We start from the raw sequence: 15,062 nt of genomic DNA on the forward strand, positions 1-15,062 counted from the left end.
AGGTGACACCAGACTGGCACAGGTTCTGAGGCCCAGCTGGACGCTCAATAAACAAAAGTGATGAGCAGCGGGTGGGAGTGGCAGCAGGCCGGGGGCGGGGCCAAGTCAGGGAAGTGCTGGCGGAGGGTGGCGGCGGACGCTCCCAGGACGCTGAAGGACTTCAGAGCCGAACGTCCGTTCAGCACCGTCAGATCCACCGCGGTCATGTGACTGACGGTCGAGGCCACGCCCCAGTCCTCCAGCTCCGTGGCGACACCTGCTGGTTGAGAGAGCGTCACGGTCTGCTCGGGCAGGACGGCGCCCGGCGCTGCGGCGCGGACGGTCAGCGTCTGCAGGCCCAGCACCGCCAGAGTCCCGCCGCTCGCCGGAATCCTCCCGCAGTAGGACAGGCGCAGATGTGCGATGGTGCTGCTGCCGAGCAGCTCGCCGACGACGACGGGCTCCTTCACCCAGACGCTGAGGCGCCGCGGCAGTCTGAGCCCAGCAGGGGGCGCTGCCACGACAACAGTGCGACACGCGCAGGAAGACGCCACCAGCTCCTCATCGCAGTCCCGGACCAACGTGGAGCAACTGCAGTTCCGCAGGTGGGCGCCAGTGTCCAAGAACAGAACAGAGTTGTCGGGTGAGGGGGCGGAGCTTATCACGGAGAGCAGCAGCAGCAGTAACCACGGCAACAACTTGGTGTTGGTTGGCATCGTCATGGAGACGGAAAAACTACATCATCACAAGCAGACTGTGGGCACAAGAGAGGCGCGTCAACACACTGAACACACACACACTGAACACACACACACTGAACACACACACACTGAACACACACACACTCAGAAACACACACTGACACACACACTCAGAAACACACACTGACACACACACACAGAAACACACACAGAAACACACACTTAACACACACACAGAAACACACACTTAACACACACTGACACACACACTGAACACACACACAGAAACACACACAGAAACACACACTTAACACACACTGACACACACACTGAACACACACACTGACACACACACAGAAACGCACACACTGACACACACTGAACACACACACACAAAGAAACACACACTGACACACACTGAACACACACTGAACACACACACACAAAGAAACACACACTGAACACACACACAGAAACACACACTGAACACACACACTGACACACACACTCACACACACACAACAAATGCAACTCGGTTCAAGCCACTCAACACTGAATGTACACGTGGACAAATTGAACACACACGCTGACACACACACTCAGAAACACACACTGACACACACACACAGAAACACACACTGACACACACACTCAGACACACACACTGACACACACACTTAACACACACACAGAAACACACACAGAAACACACACTTAACACACACTGACACACACACTGAACACACACACAGAAACACACACAGAAACACACACTTAACACACACTGACACACACACTGAACACACACACTGACACACACACAGAAACGCACACACTGACACACACTGAACACACACTGAACACACACACACAAAGAAACACACACTGACACACACTGAACACACACTGAACACACACACACAAAGAAACACACACTGAACACACACACAGAAACACACACTGAACACACACACAGAAACACACACTGAACACACACACTGACACACACCGACACACACACTGAACACACACACTGACACACACATACTGAACACACACACACAGAAACACACACTTAACACACACTGAACACACACACAGAAACACACACTGAACACACACACTGACACACACCTACACACACTGAACACACACACTCAGAAACACACACTGACACACACTGACACACACTGACACACACACAGAAACACACACTGACACACACACAGAAACACACACTGACACACACACTCACACACACACTGAACAAATGCAACTCGGTTCAAGCCACTCAACACTGAATGTACACGTGGACAAATTGAACACACACGCTGACACACGTGTGGACACACACTGAAGACACAGCCTCTACAAGAGCAGAAGCTCATCTTGCCCCTAGAAACTCAGAAAAACACCACCTGACCTGAAGCGGCTCTGGGACGTGTAGGGCTTCTGAGGGGGAGAGAGTGAAGACTCCGACTTGCCTGGACCCTGATGATCCAAAGAGCTGCTCTGATCACAGACCTCCTCGTCTTTCGAAGAGGGAAGCAGGTCGAGCTCAAGGAGAAACGTTCCAGGAGACTTCAGTGGAGCTGCTGCAGCTGCTCCCACATCTGGGAGTGACACACACACACACACACACACACACACAGAGCCACCATCTAGTGGTGGAAAAAAGCATGGCATGATGTTAGAAGAGACCAATGAGAGTGTGCCTCCTGAACAGTGTTGCTCCAGACACTGACTCGTGAATGCTCCCTCCCCCACGGGCCCCCGACTCCGGCCCCTAGTTTACCTGTTACTTTTCAAGTGAGATTGATGTAGCAGCCACCAACACCAGGCCTGATGGCCGGGACACAACGCTGGGCCCCGGGGAGCCACTGTTCGTACCTTGTGTACCCTGCTGTGGGTGGGGTCTGTCTTCAGCACAATCTCCGCTGTGAACCAAGCACTTTAACGTACTGCATCAACACACGGAAGCAAAAGTCACAGCCAAAACAGCAGGAAGCTGGCCATTTTCACGCCTCAACAACTGCTGTCAAGCACCGAGACGCGGTGGTGAACTGAGTGTGTCACGTCCCCTGTTGGCCAGCAGCAGCACCACGTCCACGTCCATCTGTGTTTCCCTTCATTCAACTGGCATTCGCTCGATGGTGAGTCGCACCTGCGCATGTCTCCTGTGTCTGATGGACGTGTGTTTTCATGCCTGATGCCATCAACAGAAAAGTCATTCATGAATAAATGACGTCTAAAAAACGTCTATAGTGCTGCCAGAAAATGAGCCGGTGGGACACTTCCGTCCGACGACTGAGTTGGGAGGAGTCGCTCCCTCCTGCCAGGCGTGGTTACAGAAGAAGGCGTGGCTGGCGTGAGCACGGCGTCCTGCGGGCAGGTGGGTCTGTTGGGCGGCTCAGAGTCCAGAGGTTGGACTGGAGGAGACGGGACGGAGCAGGAAGTCACTTCCTTCCTCCCGTCAGTCATTCATTCATTCATCAGCTGCCAGCCGCAAACAGGTGACCGGGTGAGTTCTTTTCTAACACACGACGCATGACACACACCGTCGCACACACCCGCACCTGCATTTCTGAGTCCGGGTTATGAAACGTCCGAGACTCTTGACGTCAGCGGTCGACAAGCCTCGTTCCTACGGTGGCCCTGAAGGCTCAGGGTCAGAGGAAGCTCCACTGTGGCTCGCCTCCATGACCAGGGAGCAGGAGAGTCCGTCACGTTGGGACTCGTCACAACGATCCTCTTGGTGGCAGGTCCTTCAGGGCCCCGCTCCGGTCCAGAGTGATGTTCGCCTGGCGTCTGCAGAACGGAACTGCAACACGTACGGCTCAGGCTCCGCCCCCTCAGCAGCCCCTGGTGACCCTTGACACTTTGGTCTGGAGACCTCCATCTGGGGAGCGTTTGGAGCCAGGCGTCCACGCAGGAGAGGCGTGGGACCGAATGATCCCAACTCTTCTTCACTCTGCTCCGTTCCAGACTGAAGTGTGTGCAACATCTTGATGAGAAAAGGCCACATGAGACCAGGGTACAGTCAGAGGAGCCTGAAGCACAGGCTCCGTGACTCCGGCGAGTCGAGGGCAGGAGAATGTGACGGGACTTGTCGGGCCAGATTGTTCAGTGGCGGTGAGGCGTCGTGTCGTGGGCGGAGGTCACAGGTCTGAAGGTCAACCACGATGCCCTGTGCTCTTCAGACTGCAGCACCTGAGCTGAGCCAAGACCGTGATGATGAGGACGAAGCTCCCGCTCTGGGTGAGACCTCGGCAGGAGGAGCGGGCGTGACGGAGCTCACGGATCTCACAGCTGTCGCCGCTCCTTAGTGGCTCCGCTGCTTCTCCAGGAGACCCTCGCTGCAGGAGCCGTCCACGGGAGGCCGGGCCAGCCGCTGCTGTGGTCCTGCTCACGGCTGTCAGCTGGCGGACCGTTGATGGCCAGCATGCCGTGTGCTTCGACCATGTCCATGAGTGCAGCTCTGACTGCTGCCGCCACGGATCGGTCTATGAAAACGTGGAAGTCTTCTGTCAGGAATGTTCCTGCGGAAACTTCTCGCTGCTCTTCAACAGACCAAACACAACACAGGACAACGTCACACATGAAGTGCGTTTACAAATGCTCAAGCAACTTCCCATCTGCCGGCTCACTCTTCACCTGTCAGGTGAGTCTGATGTGACCTCTGCGACCTCCACACCCCGGGAAACTGCTTGAGTTACAAAAGGAAAGAGGCTGAGATGTGAGTTGAGGAGAAGCTGCTGATGGACAGAGCAGACCCGAGAAGATGCAGATGAGAGGAACCAGGGGTCATGAGCAGGAGTTAGGAGAGGAGGTGAGAGGAGGAAATGAGCTTCTCGAGGCACCTGAGGCGCTGCATGCGGCGGAGAGAGGGAGCTCTGGTTTGGACATTTTCAGGCTTCAGGGTGTGGAGGAAGACCTGGCGGAGACCTTCAGAGGGTGTGAGAGCAGGTGCTGAGGGTCGTGTAGCTGAGCTGGGCAGCTTTGGTCAGATGGGAAGCAGATGGTCTCTCTCAGAGAGCCTGTGGGCTCAGCTGGCCTCCTCGGTCGGCAAACCTGGTGAGACCCGAGTCGATACTCGCCTCTGGTTGGCCATGACTTCCGGGACGCGTGTTTCAACCCTGACAGTGATGTGTGCGTGACTTTGCTTCGGTGACTCCATCTCAGTTTGTTCTGCTGCGAGCCTGGTCTGCGGATGTTGCTTTGACTCCTCCTTCCCTCCAGTGTTGGACATCGAGAGGAGGTCCCGCTCTCTGCTCACGCAGTATGTGAGGGTCATCTCTCACCCAGAGAAGCCGCCACCCCACCACCGACCCGCTCCTCCTGAGGAAGCTGGACTTCCTGAGACCCGACGATCGTCCTGAGACGCAGCAACATCTACCAGGTCCGTCACGCGGGGTTGGGTGGAGACAGCAGAGGACGGTGGGGCGGCTGAGGAATGAGCTCCATGTTCAGAGGTTGTGACCGCATGACATCACCGATGCTCTTGTGCAGGAGGACGGCTTTGAAGATGCAGGGGGCGCTGAAGAGACCAACCCTGACGTATTCGGATGCCTGCTGGACGTGGAGGAGACCCGGCCAGAGCTGGAGGAGGATCTGGGGTCTGCAACTTCCTCCACCCCGCCGTACGAGCTGGAGTTGTCCAGTCACCGAAGTCCCAACCCTCCTGGACCAGGGCCCGCTTGAGCCCGCACAGGAGACTTCCTCGCCAAAGCCAGATGTTCTGCAGCAGTTTGCCCAGGTGGCGGACATGCGGCGCACCAGAGACCCGCTGGTGTTGTCTGACTGGTGCAAGACTGAGTCAGTGGATGAAGACTGCTGACCTCAGCGCTTCACGTGTCGTCAGTCTGGCTCCATTCTGGACCAGACGCCCAGCTGCTGACTGGTTTTCTGCGCCGTCTGCGGGAAGTTCAGCACTAGAATTGCCAGCGCCCCCCAGTGGAGGTCTCAGCGTGGGAATGAAGACAGGGCCGAACCACCCTGACGTGGAGGAGTCAGGTCCACCAGGCTCAGGTGGAGGAAGGACTTTATGGTATTATATTGTGGCTTTATGAGGTACATTTACACACAATTATTTGGGGGATCCAGAACAGAACCACCAGTAAATGGTTCGACAAAACCAAACAAAGTAATAAAACTGCAAGCCCTTCCACTGAAGAAAGAGAGGAAGGTGGAGGCTGGGAATGAGCCCATCAAAAGGCCCAGCTGGTCCGGTGTTTTCCAATGAAACGGTACAATAGCTCATCATGCAAGCGCACGTCTTTTGGGGAAAAAAAAACAATAATTTTGGTCCGACATGTCTTACGTGTAATTGACGTCATCGTGAAAAGTTGGCCTCGTCTGTGCCTGTGTGAAATACGCGCGTTCATTCTTTATTTGTATGCTAATTAAACGAAGTGCGTTTCATTCGATCTTCAAATGGCTCGCCTCTTTTTTTTCTTTAAATGGCGATTATTCTTTCAAACGTGAACTTTGTAAAACTGACTCGCGTTGTTTACGCCCCTCATTTCTGCTCAGGCAGCTCGGCCCGCTCTTCACATGGGTCCTGCTTGGCTTGCACATGTGCGTTGCAGTCATGGCGGACCTGCAGATGAAGCTCCTCCGCAAGAAGATTGAGAAAAGAAACGAGAAAAACAAAAAACGAAAACAGGCGAATAAGGCGGCAGATGACCCCGAGCCGGGTGAGTTGACGCTGTCTCACGGTTTGTTCTTATTTATTTCTGTTGTTTGAGTCGCTCCTGGACTGGATCAGAAGCGTGTTGTTTGAGTCGCTCCTGGACTGGATCAGAACCGTGTTGTTTGAGTCGCTCCTGGACTGGATCAGAAGCGTGTTGTTTGAGTCGCTCCTGGACTGGATCAGAAGCGTGTTGTTTGAGTCGCTCCTGGACTGGATCAGAAGCGTGTTGTTTGAGTCGCTCCTGGACTGGATCAGAAGCGTGTTGTTTGAGTCGCTCCTGGACTGGATCAGAAGCGTGTTGTTTGAGTCGCTCCTGGACTGGATCAGAAGCGTGTTGTTTGAGTCGCTCCTGGACTGGATCAGAAGCGTGTTGTTTGAGTCGCTCCTGGACTGGATCAGAAGCGTGTTGTTTGAGTCGCTCCTGGACTGGATCAGAACCGTGTTGTTTGAGTCGCTCCTGGACTGGATCAGAAGCGTGTTGTTTGAGTCGCTCCTGGACTGGATCAGAAGCGTGTTGTTTGAGTCGCTCCTGGACTGGATCAGAACCGTGTTGTTTGAGTCGCTCCTGGACTGGATCAGAAGCGTGTTGTTTGAGTCGCTCCTGGACTGGATCAGAAGCGTGTTGTTTGAGTCGCTCCTGGACTGGATCAGAAGCGTGTTGTTTGAGTCGCTCCTGGACTGGATCAGAAGCGTGTTGTTTGAGTCGCTCCTGGACTGGATCAGAACCGTGTTGTTTGAGTCGCTCCTGGACTGGATCAGAAGCGTGTTGTTTGAGTCACTCCTGGACTGGATCAGAAGCGTGTTGTTTGAGTCGCTCCTGGACTGGATCAGAAGCGTGTTGTTTGAGTCGCTCCTGGACTGGATCAGAAGCGTGTTGTTTGAGTCGCTCCTGGACTGGATCAGAACCGTGTTGTTCCGACTCATTGGTGCTCTTAGCTTGGTTCGAATGGGTGCAGAGCGAGTGAACCCTTGTTCCTTGTGTGGACGTCTGGTCCACAATTGTGTTGGTGCCACCTTATTTGAGTTCGAGACTCGTTGTTTCCGCGTCAGCCACACAACTTTACTCACCACTGGTTCTCAAACCGTTAGAGCTGGAGAAGCCACGTGTGAAAGAGAAGTTTGTGATGGAAGTTCACTCATCCAGCGCATAGACGATGACGTCACCATGACGTTGTTGAAATGCTGCCAGTCGTAGTTGTGCGAAGTTTGCTGAACTGGTTCAGTTGCACTCAGTTAAGGAGAAGTCTTGCCTCAGAGCGTTTGACCTGTGCTGTTCTTGCACCCAGAGAGCGTGACTGTCCTGCAGGAGTGTGAGAGAGCAGGAGAAGCACCTGCCACCAATCCTGAGGATGAGCTGGACGCCCAGACCCCGCCACAGTCCAGTCCTCAGAAGCCCAAGAAAAAGAAGAAACGGAAAGTCGCTGACGCTTCAAACGGACCGCAAGGTACTCAACGTTAGAACTTTGCCTTTTAAATGTTGCTGTTGTTGGTCTGAAACAAGAAGAGCTGCTTGTCTTGGCAACAAGTGTGGAACTTGCAGTGAAGCTCGGGGTGTTGCCACGCTGTCAGCGCAGTCACCTCCGACACCCGGCTGCTTTCTGGGAATGGTCAGCTCTCACCACTGGCAGGATTCGTTGACGACGTTTGGTCGGGGACTGGCGATGAGCTCGGGTGCTTGATCATCGATGTTGTTTTTACGCGGTGGATAAACATGTGATTTTATTGAGAGGCAGATTTGCTTTAATAATGTCGGGCTCTGCGAGGAGGAGAGACCAAGCTGCTGGCGTTCACCAGACTCTCACGGACCAGTGAAAGTTCTGGCTCATCTGATTCAGTGATGCTGTGGTTCTTCTGCTCCACCGTCACGTCACTTGCTTCTACCTGTCTCGAGACAGGCGTGGATAAACAAAGACTGCCCCTTGTCCTCTGCTATACACGGAAATAAGCTGCTCAAGCCAAAAGCAACCACTTGCGTGGTCCATCCACTTATGCAGCAAGCTTTGCACCATCTCGCCAGACCAGTGTGAACCCTTGAGCGCTGCATGTGCTTGTGAATGGGTGGAGGTGCAGGTTACTCCAGTGGCCTTCTAGCTCACCACGCCCTGACTTGGTTCACTGTTCCAGCTGAGAAGAGGACCAGGTTGGATGGAGCAGAAGAGGATGGAGCTGGAGAGGAGGAGGAGGAGGAGGAGGAGGAGGAGGAGGATCAACCGCAGCTGCCCTCTGGTCTGACAGGTATGTGCTGAAACCCTCAGGCTGCGCTGGGCTTTCACGAGCAGTTTACAGCTTCAACAGGAGCCTGTGTGAAGCGGCAGTGGCCGGTGAGCACAGCAGGTTGCTGTTGCCGGCGTGACAAAGCATCCAGTGAGCTGCTTCATCTCCAGGCTGCAGCCGTGTCCTCCAGCCTGATGGAAACGTGATGTTATCCGAGCAAGTCTCCAACATGAGCCCAGAGCGGTCTGTGGTGAAGAACGTCCGAGCACAACTCTTGCTGGCTAGCTCCTGTGTTGCCCTTCTCCTGCCTCTGTCAGGTGTCGGGCGTCAGTCGAGGCAGCCAGGACTGACTCCGCCCCTCCTCCTGTCTCCCTCTATGAGCTGCCTGTCTGTGTCTCAGGTGCGTTTGAGGACACCTCCTTCGCCTCTCTGGCCGACCTGGTGAGCGAGAACACCCTGAAGGCGGTGAAGGAGATGGGCTTCCAACACATGACAGAGATCCAGCACAAAAGCATCCGCCCCCTGCTGGAGGGAAGGTGAGCGTGCAGCAGAGCGGCTCCTGAGGAGGAGGAGGCGGCGGCCTGCGGCTAACCCACGCGTGTGTGTCTGTGTGTGTGTGGTCAGAGACGTCCTGGCTGCTGCCAAGACCGGCAGCGGGAAGACCTTGGCCTTTCTCATCCCGTCAGTGGAGCTCATCTACAAGCTGAAGTTCATGCCCCGGAACGGTGAGGCAGGTGTGTGTGGGCTCTCTGGCTGCGTGGCCGCTGACGCGCCGCCGCTCCTCCGCAGGCACCGGCGTGGTCATCCTCTCGCCCACCAGGGAGCTGGCCATGCAGACCTACGGCGTGCTGAAGGAGCTGATGGCGCACCACGTCCACACCTACGGCCTGGTCATGGGCGGCAGCAACCGCTCGGCCGAGGCGCAGAAGCTGGCCAACGGCGTGAACCTGGTGGTGGCCACGCCGGGCCGGCTGCTGGACCACCTGCAGGTGAGTGCCCCGCCTCCAGCCAGACCAGATCCGCCAGGTGATGAGCGCTGACGGTTCTGTGTTCAGAACACGCCGGGCTTCATGTTCAAGAACCTGCAGTGCTTGATCATCGACGAGGCCGACCGCATCCTGGAGGTGGGCTTCGAGGAGGAGCTGAAGCAGATCATCAAGCTGCTGCCCAGTGAGTCCCAGCTCAGCTCAGCTGCAGCTGCTCTGGGGCTCCGCCTCTGACCTCCATGTCCTGCAGAGCGAAGGCAGACCATGCTCTTCTCAGCCACTCAGACCAGGAAGGTGGAGGACCTGGCTCGCATCTCTCTGAAGAAGGAGCCGTTGTACGTGGGCGTGGACGACAACAAGGACAAGGCCACGGTGGACGGCTTGGAGCAGGTAGAGTGCAGGCTCCGCCGGGCGCCGCCGAGCGCCTCTGAGCTGTGTGTGTGTGTGTCCAGGGCTACGTGGTGTGTCCCTCAGAGAAGCGCTTCCTGCTGCTCTTCACCTTCCTGAAGAAGAAGAATCGCAAGAAGAAGCTGATGGTCTTCTTCTCCTCGTGCATGTCTGTCAAGTTCCACTATGAGCTGCTCAACTACATCGACCTCCCCGTCATGGCCATCCACGTAAGACCCCGCCCCTTCCATTGCTCCTCCTCCTCCTCCTCTTCTCCCTCCTCCTCCTGCTCCACCTCTTCCTCCTGCTCCTCCTCCTCCTCTTCCTCCTGCTCCTCCTCCTCCTCCTCCTCCTCCTCTTCTCCCTCCTCTTCCTCCTGCTCCTCCTCCTCCTCTTCTCCCTCTTCTCCCTCCTCTCCCTCCTCTTCCTCCTCCTCCTCCTCTTCTCCCTCCTCTTCCTCCTCCTCCTGCTCCTCCTCTTCTCCCTCCTCCTCCTCTCCTCCGCTTCCTCCTGCTCCTCCTCCTCCTCCACCTCTTCCTCCTGCTCCTGCTCCACCTCTTCCTCCTGCTCCTCTTCCTCTTCTTCCTGCTCCACCTATTCCTCCTGCTCCTCCTCCTCTTCTTTCTGCTTCGCCTGCTCTTCCTCCTGCTCCTCCTCCTCCTCTTCCTCCTGCTCCTCCTCCTCCTCTTCTCCCTCCTCCTCCTCCTGCTCCTCCTCTTCTCCCTCCTCCTCCTCCTCCTGCTCCTCCTCCTCCTCTTCTCCCTCCTCCTCCTCTTCTCCCTCCTCTTCCTCCTCCTCCTCCTCTTCCTCCTGCTCCTCCTCCTCCTCTTCTCCCTCCTCCTCCTCTTCTCCCTCCTCCTCTCCTCCTGCTCCACCTCTTCCTCCTGCTCCTCTTCCTCTTCTTCCTGCTCCACCTCTTCCTCCTCCTCCTCCTCTTCTTTCTGCTTCGCCTGCTCTTCCTCCTGCTCCTCCTCCTCCTCATCTTCCTCCTCCACCTCTTTCTCCTCCTTATCTTCTTCCTCCCTGCTCCTCCTCCTCCAGGGGAAGCAGAAGCAGACCAAGCGCACCACCACCTTCTTCCAGTTCTGTAACGCCGACTCGGGGATCCTGCTGTGCACGGATGTGGCCGCTCGTGGCCTGGACATCCCTGAAGTGGACTGGATCGTCCAGTACGACCCCCCCGACGACCCCAAGGTCCGCAGCCGGTTGTCCCATCAGTGGAGATCTGAACCCAAGTGACCGGCTCTTCCGTCCGCAGGAGTACATCCACAGAGTGGGCCGGACGGCGCGGGGCGTGGACGGCCGAGGCCACGCCCTCCTCATCCTGAGGCCCGAGGAGCTGGGCTTCCTGCGGTTCCTGAAGCAGGCCAAGGTACGGCTCAGCTGAGCTGATGTGCTCAAACACCTGAGCGCCGCTTTAACCGGCCTCTTGTCCTCCAGGTGCCTCTCAGTGAGTTTGAGTTCTCCTGGAGCAAAATCTCCGACATCCAGTCCCAGGTACGATCTCACGGACCGCCGCGCTCATGGCTGCAGTCGATGACGGTGTCGGGACCGGCGCTCGCAGAGATCTGGACCGTGCCGCTCCGTCTCTGCACGCTCGAGTCTCGACACGGTCTGGACTCTCAGCAGCTCGCTCTCATGTAGCAGAGCGACACCAGGTGGCGCTCTTCGCTCAGCTTCAAAATGTGCCTTCCTCTGGTTGTAGCTGGAGAAACTGATCGAAAAGAACTATTACCTGCACAAGTCGGCTCAGGAGGCCTACAAGTCCTACGTGAGGGCGTACGACTCGCACTCCCTCAAGCAGATCTACAGCGTCAACACGCTCAACCTCCCCATGGTGGCGCAGTCGTTCGGGTTCAAGGTGCCGCCGTTCGTGGACCTCAGTATCCTTTCCTCAGTCCGTGCTCCGGACAAGTGACCGCTGAGGCCCTCGGGTCAGGTGATGTCACTCGATGTCAAATTCAAGTGAATAAGTTGCAACACTCTGGTCGCTCACTGACTGAGAGTCGCGCTCGCAGATGTGGTGGTTGCTACCAGTTTTCCTTCTGGGCCTGTGGCTTCCTTCATGAGAAGGTCAAGCAAAGCTGTGGCGTCATGTCAGGGTGAGTGGTGACTCCTCGGCCCAGGGAGTCGAGTCTCAGCAGCAGTGAGTCCAGAGCTCAACTGTCTGGAGATGGTCTGCTTTTCTTTGAAGCGGCGTTCCCCTGCCGAGCCAGCAGGTGGCGCTCGGTGTCCGCTCAGAAGCCGTTTTCCTTCACTGCGCTCTGCAGACGTCAACAGCAGCAAAGGCGCCAAGCTGATGAAGCGCGGCGGCGGCGGAGGATTCGGATACCAGAAGTCGAAGAACGTCCACAAGTCCAAAATCTTCAAACACGTCAATAAAGGCAGGAGCGACAAGCGGCAGTTCTCCCGCTGACCATGTGACTGTTCACTTCTGATCTGTGTGTGAAGCCATTAAACCATGTGACCCCGGTCCATCGTGCGTGTGTTGCCTCGTACAGGTCCAAACCTCAATTCAAAGGACAAAGACCTCAAACTAACTGGGCCCAGAGGCCTGGTTCAGGTGAGCCATGTGTTTTGGAGGGTGAGGTTTAGAGTGAGTGAGAGGCTGGGGAAAGGGTGATGAGGAACCTCACAATGTCCCCACAGGGACAGCAACACAAGCCTGTGTGTGTGTGTGTCCAGCGTGTTTGATCCTGAGCTGCGGCCCAACTCCTGAGTCCATGTTGGGACGGCTGGGTTTGTTCCTGCTCTTCGACCTCTTGACCCTGAGGTGAACCCAACTGGGAGCCAGCCAGGTGTCCTGAGGTCAGCAGGGCCCCCTGTTTGGACACCAGGTCCTTATTAGGCCTGATTTGTCCCTGGACATGTTTGCATTGATTCTGCACTCTCTCTTTCTCTCTCTCTCTCCTTCCTTCTCTCTCTCTCTCTCTCCCTCTCATCCCCCCCCCCCCAGGAGTGCATGCTGGGAGCGAGTGGATTTTTCGAACTTTATTTCATTTTGTCTTCATGAATTAATAGTAACTTGACGGGTGTATTGTTTACAGATCACATTAGCAGTTCACTTTGGTGTCTCTCTGTGGGCTGTTTGGTGGGCTACAGGTTTGAACTCCTGGTGCCGCGTGGCTCACGCCATGGCTGGCGCGGAGTTCAAATCTTTAACCCGCAAACACGGGATTAAAGTCACTGCCACCTTCCCCTGCAGTCTGGCTGTGGGGGGGAAGGTCGGGCACAGCAGCATCAGATCGGCTGCTCGGATGAACAGTGGCGTGGTCATATTCCTGGACCGGGTGGAGAAGGTGAGCCGTGTGGAGAAGGTGAGCCGTGTGGTGAAGTCGCCGTGCAGCCGCTCGCGCTGCCAGCCACGAGGACAGTTCTATCCAACGTCCCTCCCTTCATCACTGAGGAACTTCTGACCAAGGAGCTGTCCAGACCGGGGCAAGTGGTGTCACCGGTCCGTAAGATCCTGTCTGGATGCAAGTCTCCGCTGCTGAAACACGTCGTGTCTCACCGCAGACAGCTCTACATGATGCTCAATAAGCAACCTCCGATTCCTGGTGAGAGTAGAGGATCACGATGACTCCATCTGTGCCAGTTGAGCGCTGGTGAAGTGTTGCGGAGAGGAGGGACGCACGCTGGGCTCCACGCCGCCTCATCCGGAGCCTCCGGGGAAGGTCAGCCGCACAAGAGGGTGAGCAAGTGTGACACAGCGGATTGATTGATTGATTCGGGAGGGGACTGAAAGTGGAGTGAATGAGAGTGTGAACACTGAGGTGAACTAAGGAGGAAGTGAAACAGCAGCGCAAGTGGGGGCACCAGAGGGGGGGGGGGGGGGGTTGAACAGGTGGTGGGAGGAAGGAAAGAGGGTGATCATGAAAGGGCGCAGTGGAGGGTGCTTTGGTGGAAGAAAATGAAGAGACAGACAGATCCAGTGAAAGGAACCGACCACATGGAGGACGATGGGCGAGAATTCATCAAACCCAGAGTGACGGCAAAACCTAGAAAGAAAAGCAGAAGCACAACCGGAGCAAAAAACAGCAGGACTGAACCTAAAATGAAAACAAACACGGATGAAAGCAGTGATGAACGTGTGTCAGACAACAGCGACATCCCCAATTGGAACAGCCAAACCAAATGATACAGGGCAGAAAAAACCCAGACTTTTCTACAACAGAGCAGAAAAATCTACACGGGGTTAATTAAAGTGGTCGAACACTTCCCAGAGCTCGCTCTGTTTTCTCCTGCAGCCAAAGCCCACGTGAGCCAAAGAGCAGAGTCGGGCCTCCCTGACCAGGAAAGTGCCCCTTCAGCCACGGTGAGAGCCGGACGGCGGGGAGGGAAGAGGTTCGTCCAGCAGAGGTCGCAAGACTCTCTCCTGCAGCGTCGCTCTGGGACGCCTCCCACGTGACACCGTCGTCAATCAAAGCTCGAGTCCCAGCCGGAGGCTCAGGCCTCACAGTGAGTGGAGTGAGAGAAGAGGGCTTCCTCTGAGGGCCAGAGTTACGACCCCGGGGCCAGTACCCAGCCCCGCCATGGTTCTGCTTGTGCCCTGCCTGCTGTCCTGACTAGCTGGGACAGAGCTCCCTTGTCTCCTCGTGACCGGCGGCGTCACAGCTCATGTGACCCAGCCACGCTTTCTTCGGAACGTCAGAGTCAAGGTCAAGCTGGCTTCTCTCCACCGGCCCACGCAGCGTTTCAGGGATTGGCTGGACGTGCTCCGTTTGTGTCGACGCTTCCGTGATCAGCTGAATCCGGTTAGTTCCCTTTGATGGGTCCAAGTTTCCTTCACGCCACGGTGGCCTCCTCCGTCACGACGCTCCTGTCCTGCGGCAGTTCTTCATGCAACGCAGCCTTCTCTCAGAGGACCACCATTTCTCCAAAACATGACTCCAACGCGGAGGTGAGGTGAAATATTCATGTTGTTTTGCCTCAGAAAGTGAGTCATGTGGCGGGAGCCAGTTCCAGGGGTCAGATGCGCGAGTGGCTTTTAGCACTCCACGTGTCAAAATGTCACATTTTAGGTGACAACGATTCATCGCACGTCCGTGGACCAGCGAACCACCAGCCGAAACAAAACACTCTCCGCGGAGTGACGTCAGTGGG

General features: G+C 56.1%; 2 protein-coding genes and 1 long non-coding RNA gene across 3 annotated transcripts; 2 read left to right on the forward strand and 1 right to left on the reverse strand.

The window, feature by feature from the left end:
* Positions 1–44: 44 nt before the first annotated feature.
* On the reverse strand, positions 45–701 carry LOC128765734 (uncharacterized protein C21orf62 homolog). The gene has a single exon (XM_053876748.1). The coding sequence runs from the start codon at positions 699–701 to the stop codon at positions 45–47; it is 657 nt and encodes a 218-aa protein (XP_053732723.1).
* A 2,388-nt stretch (positions 702–3,089) lies between these two features.
* LOC128765575 (uncharacterized) lies at positions 3,090–6,089 on the forward strand. The gene is made up of 3 exons (XR_008415898.1): positions 3,090–3,201; positions 4,920–5,079; positions 5,190–6,089. It is a non-coding gene; the product is annotated as an uncharacterized LOC128765575 (long non-coding RNA).
* Positions 6,090–6,249: 160 nt separating this feature from the next.
* On the forward strand, positions 6,250–12,667 carry ddx18 (DEAD (Asp-Glu-Ala-Asp) box polypeptide 18). Its single transcript, XM_053877034.1, has 14 exons — positions 6,250–6,376; positions 7,659–7,817; positions 8,497–8,607; positions 8,987–9,122; positions 9,211–9,311; positions 9,376–9,575; positions 9,642–9,756; positions 9,823–9,962; positions 10,025–10,189; positions 11,001–11,153; positions 11,218–11,331; positions 11,400–11,456; positions 11,665–11,842; positions 12,230–12,667. Exons 1-14 carry the CDS (start codon positions 6,256–6,258, stop codon positions 12,373–12,375), a joined length of 1,896 nt encoding a protein of 631 aa, XP_053733009.1. The 5' UTR covers positions 6,250–6,255; the 3' UTR covers positions 12,376–12,667.
* The last annotated feature ends 2,395 nt before the right edge of the window (positions 12,668–15,062 follow it).

The sequence above is a fragment of the Synchiropus splendidus genome, chromosome 10 (genome assembly GCF_027744825.2).
Source record: "Synchiropus splendidus isolate RoL2022-P1 chromosome 10, RoL_Sspl_1.0, whole genome shotgun sequence".
NCBI classification, from domain to species: domain Eukaryota; kingdom Metazoa; phylum Chordata; class Actinopteri; order Syngnathiformes; family Callionymidae; genus Synchiropus; species Synchiropus splendidus.

Coding starts and splice junctions, on each gene's coding strand:
- LOC128765734 (XM_053876748.1), bottom strand. CDS start 701: ATGACGATGCCAACCAACACCAAGTTGTTGCCGTGGTTACTGCTGCTG.
- ddx18 (XM_053877034.1), top strand. CDS start 6,256: ATGTGCGTTGCAGTCATGGCGGACCTGCAGATGAAGCTCCTCCGCAAG. Junction 11,154..11,217: donor ACCCCCCCGACGACCCCAAG/GTCCGCAGCCGG, acceptor TTCCGTCCGCAG/GAGTACATCCACAGAGTGGG. Junction 11,843..12,229: donor GCCGCCGTTCGTGGACCTCA/GTATCCTTTCCT, acceptor TGCGCTCTGCAG/ACGTCAACAGCAGCAAAGGC.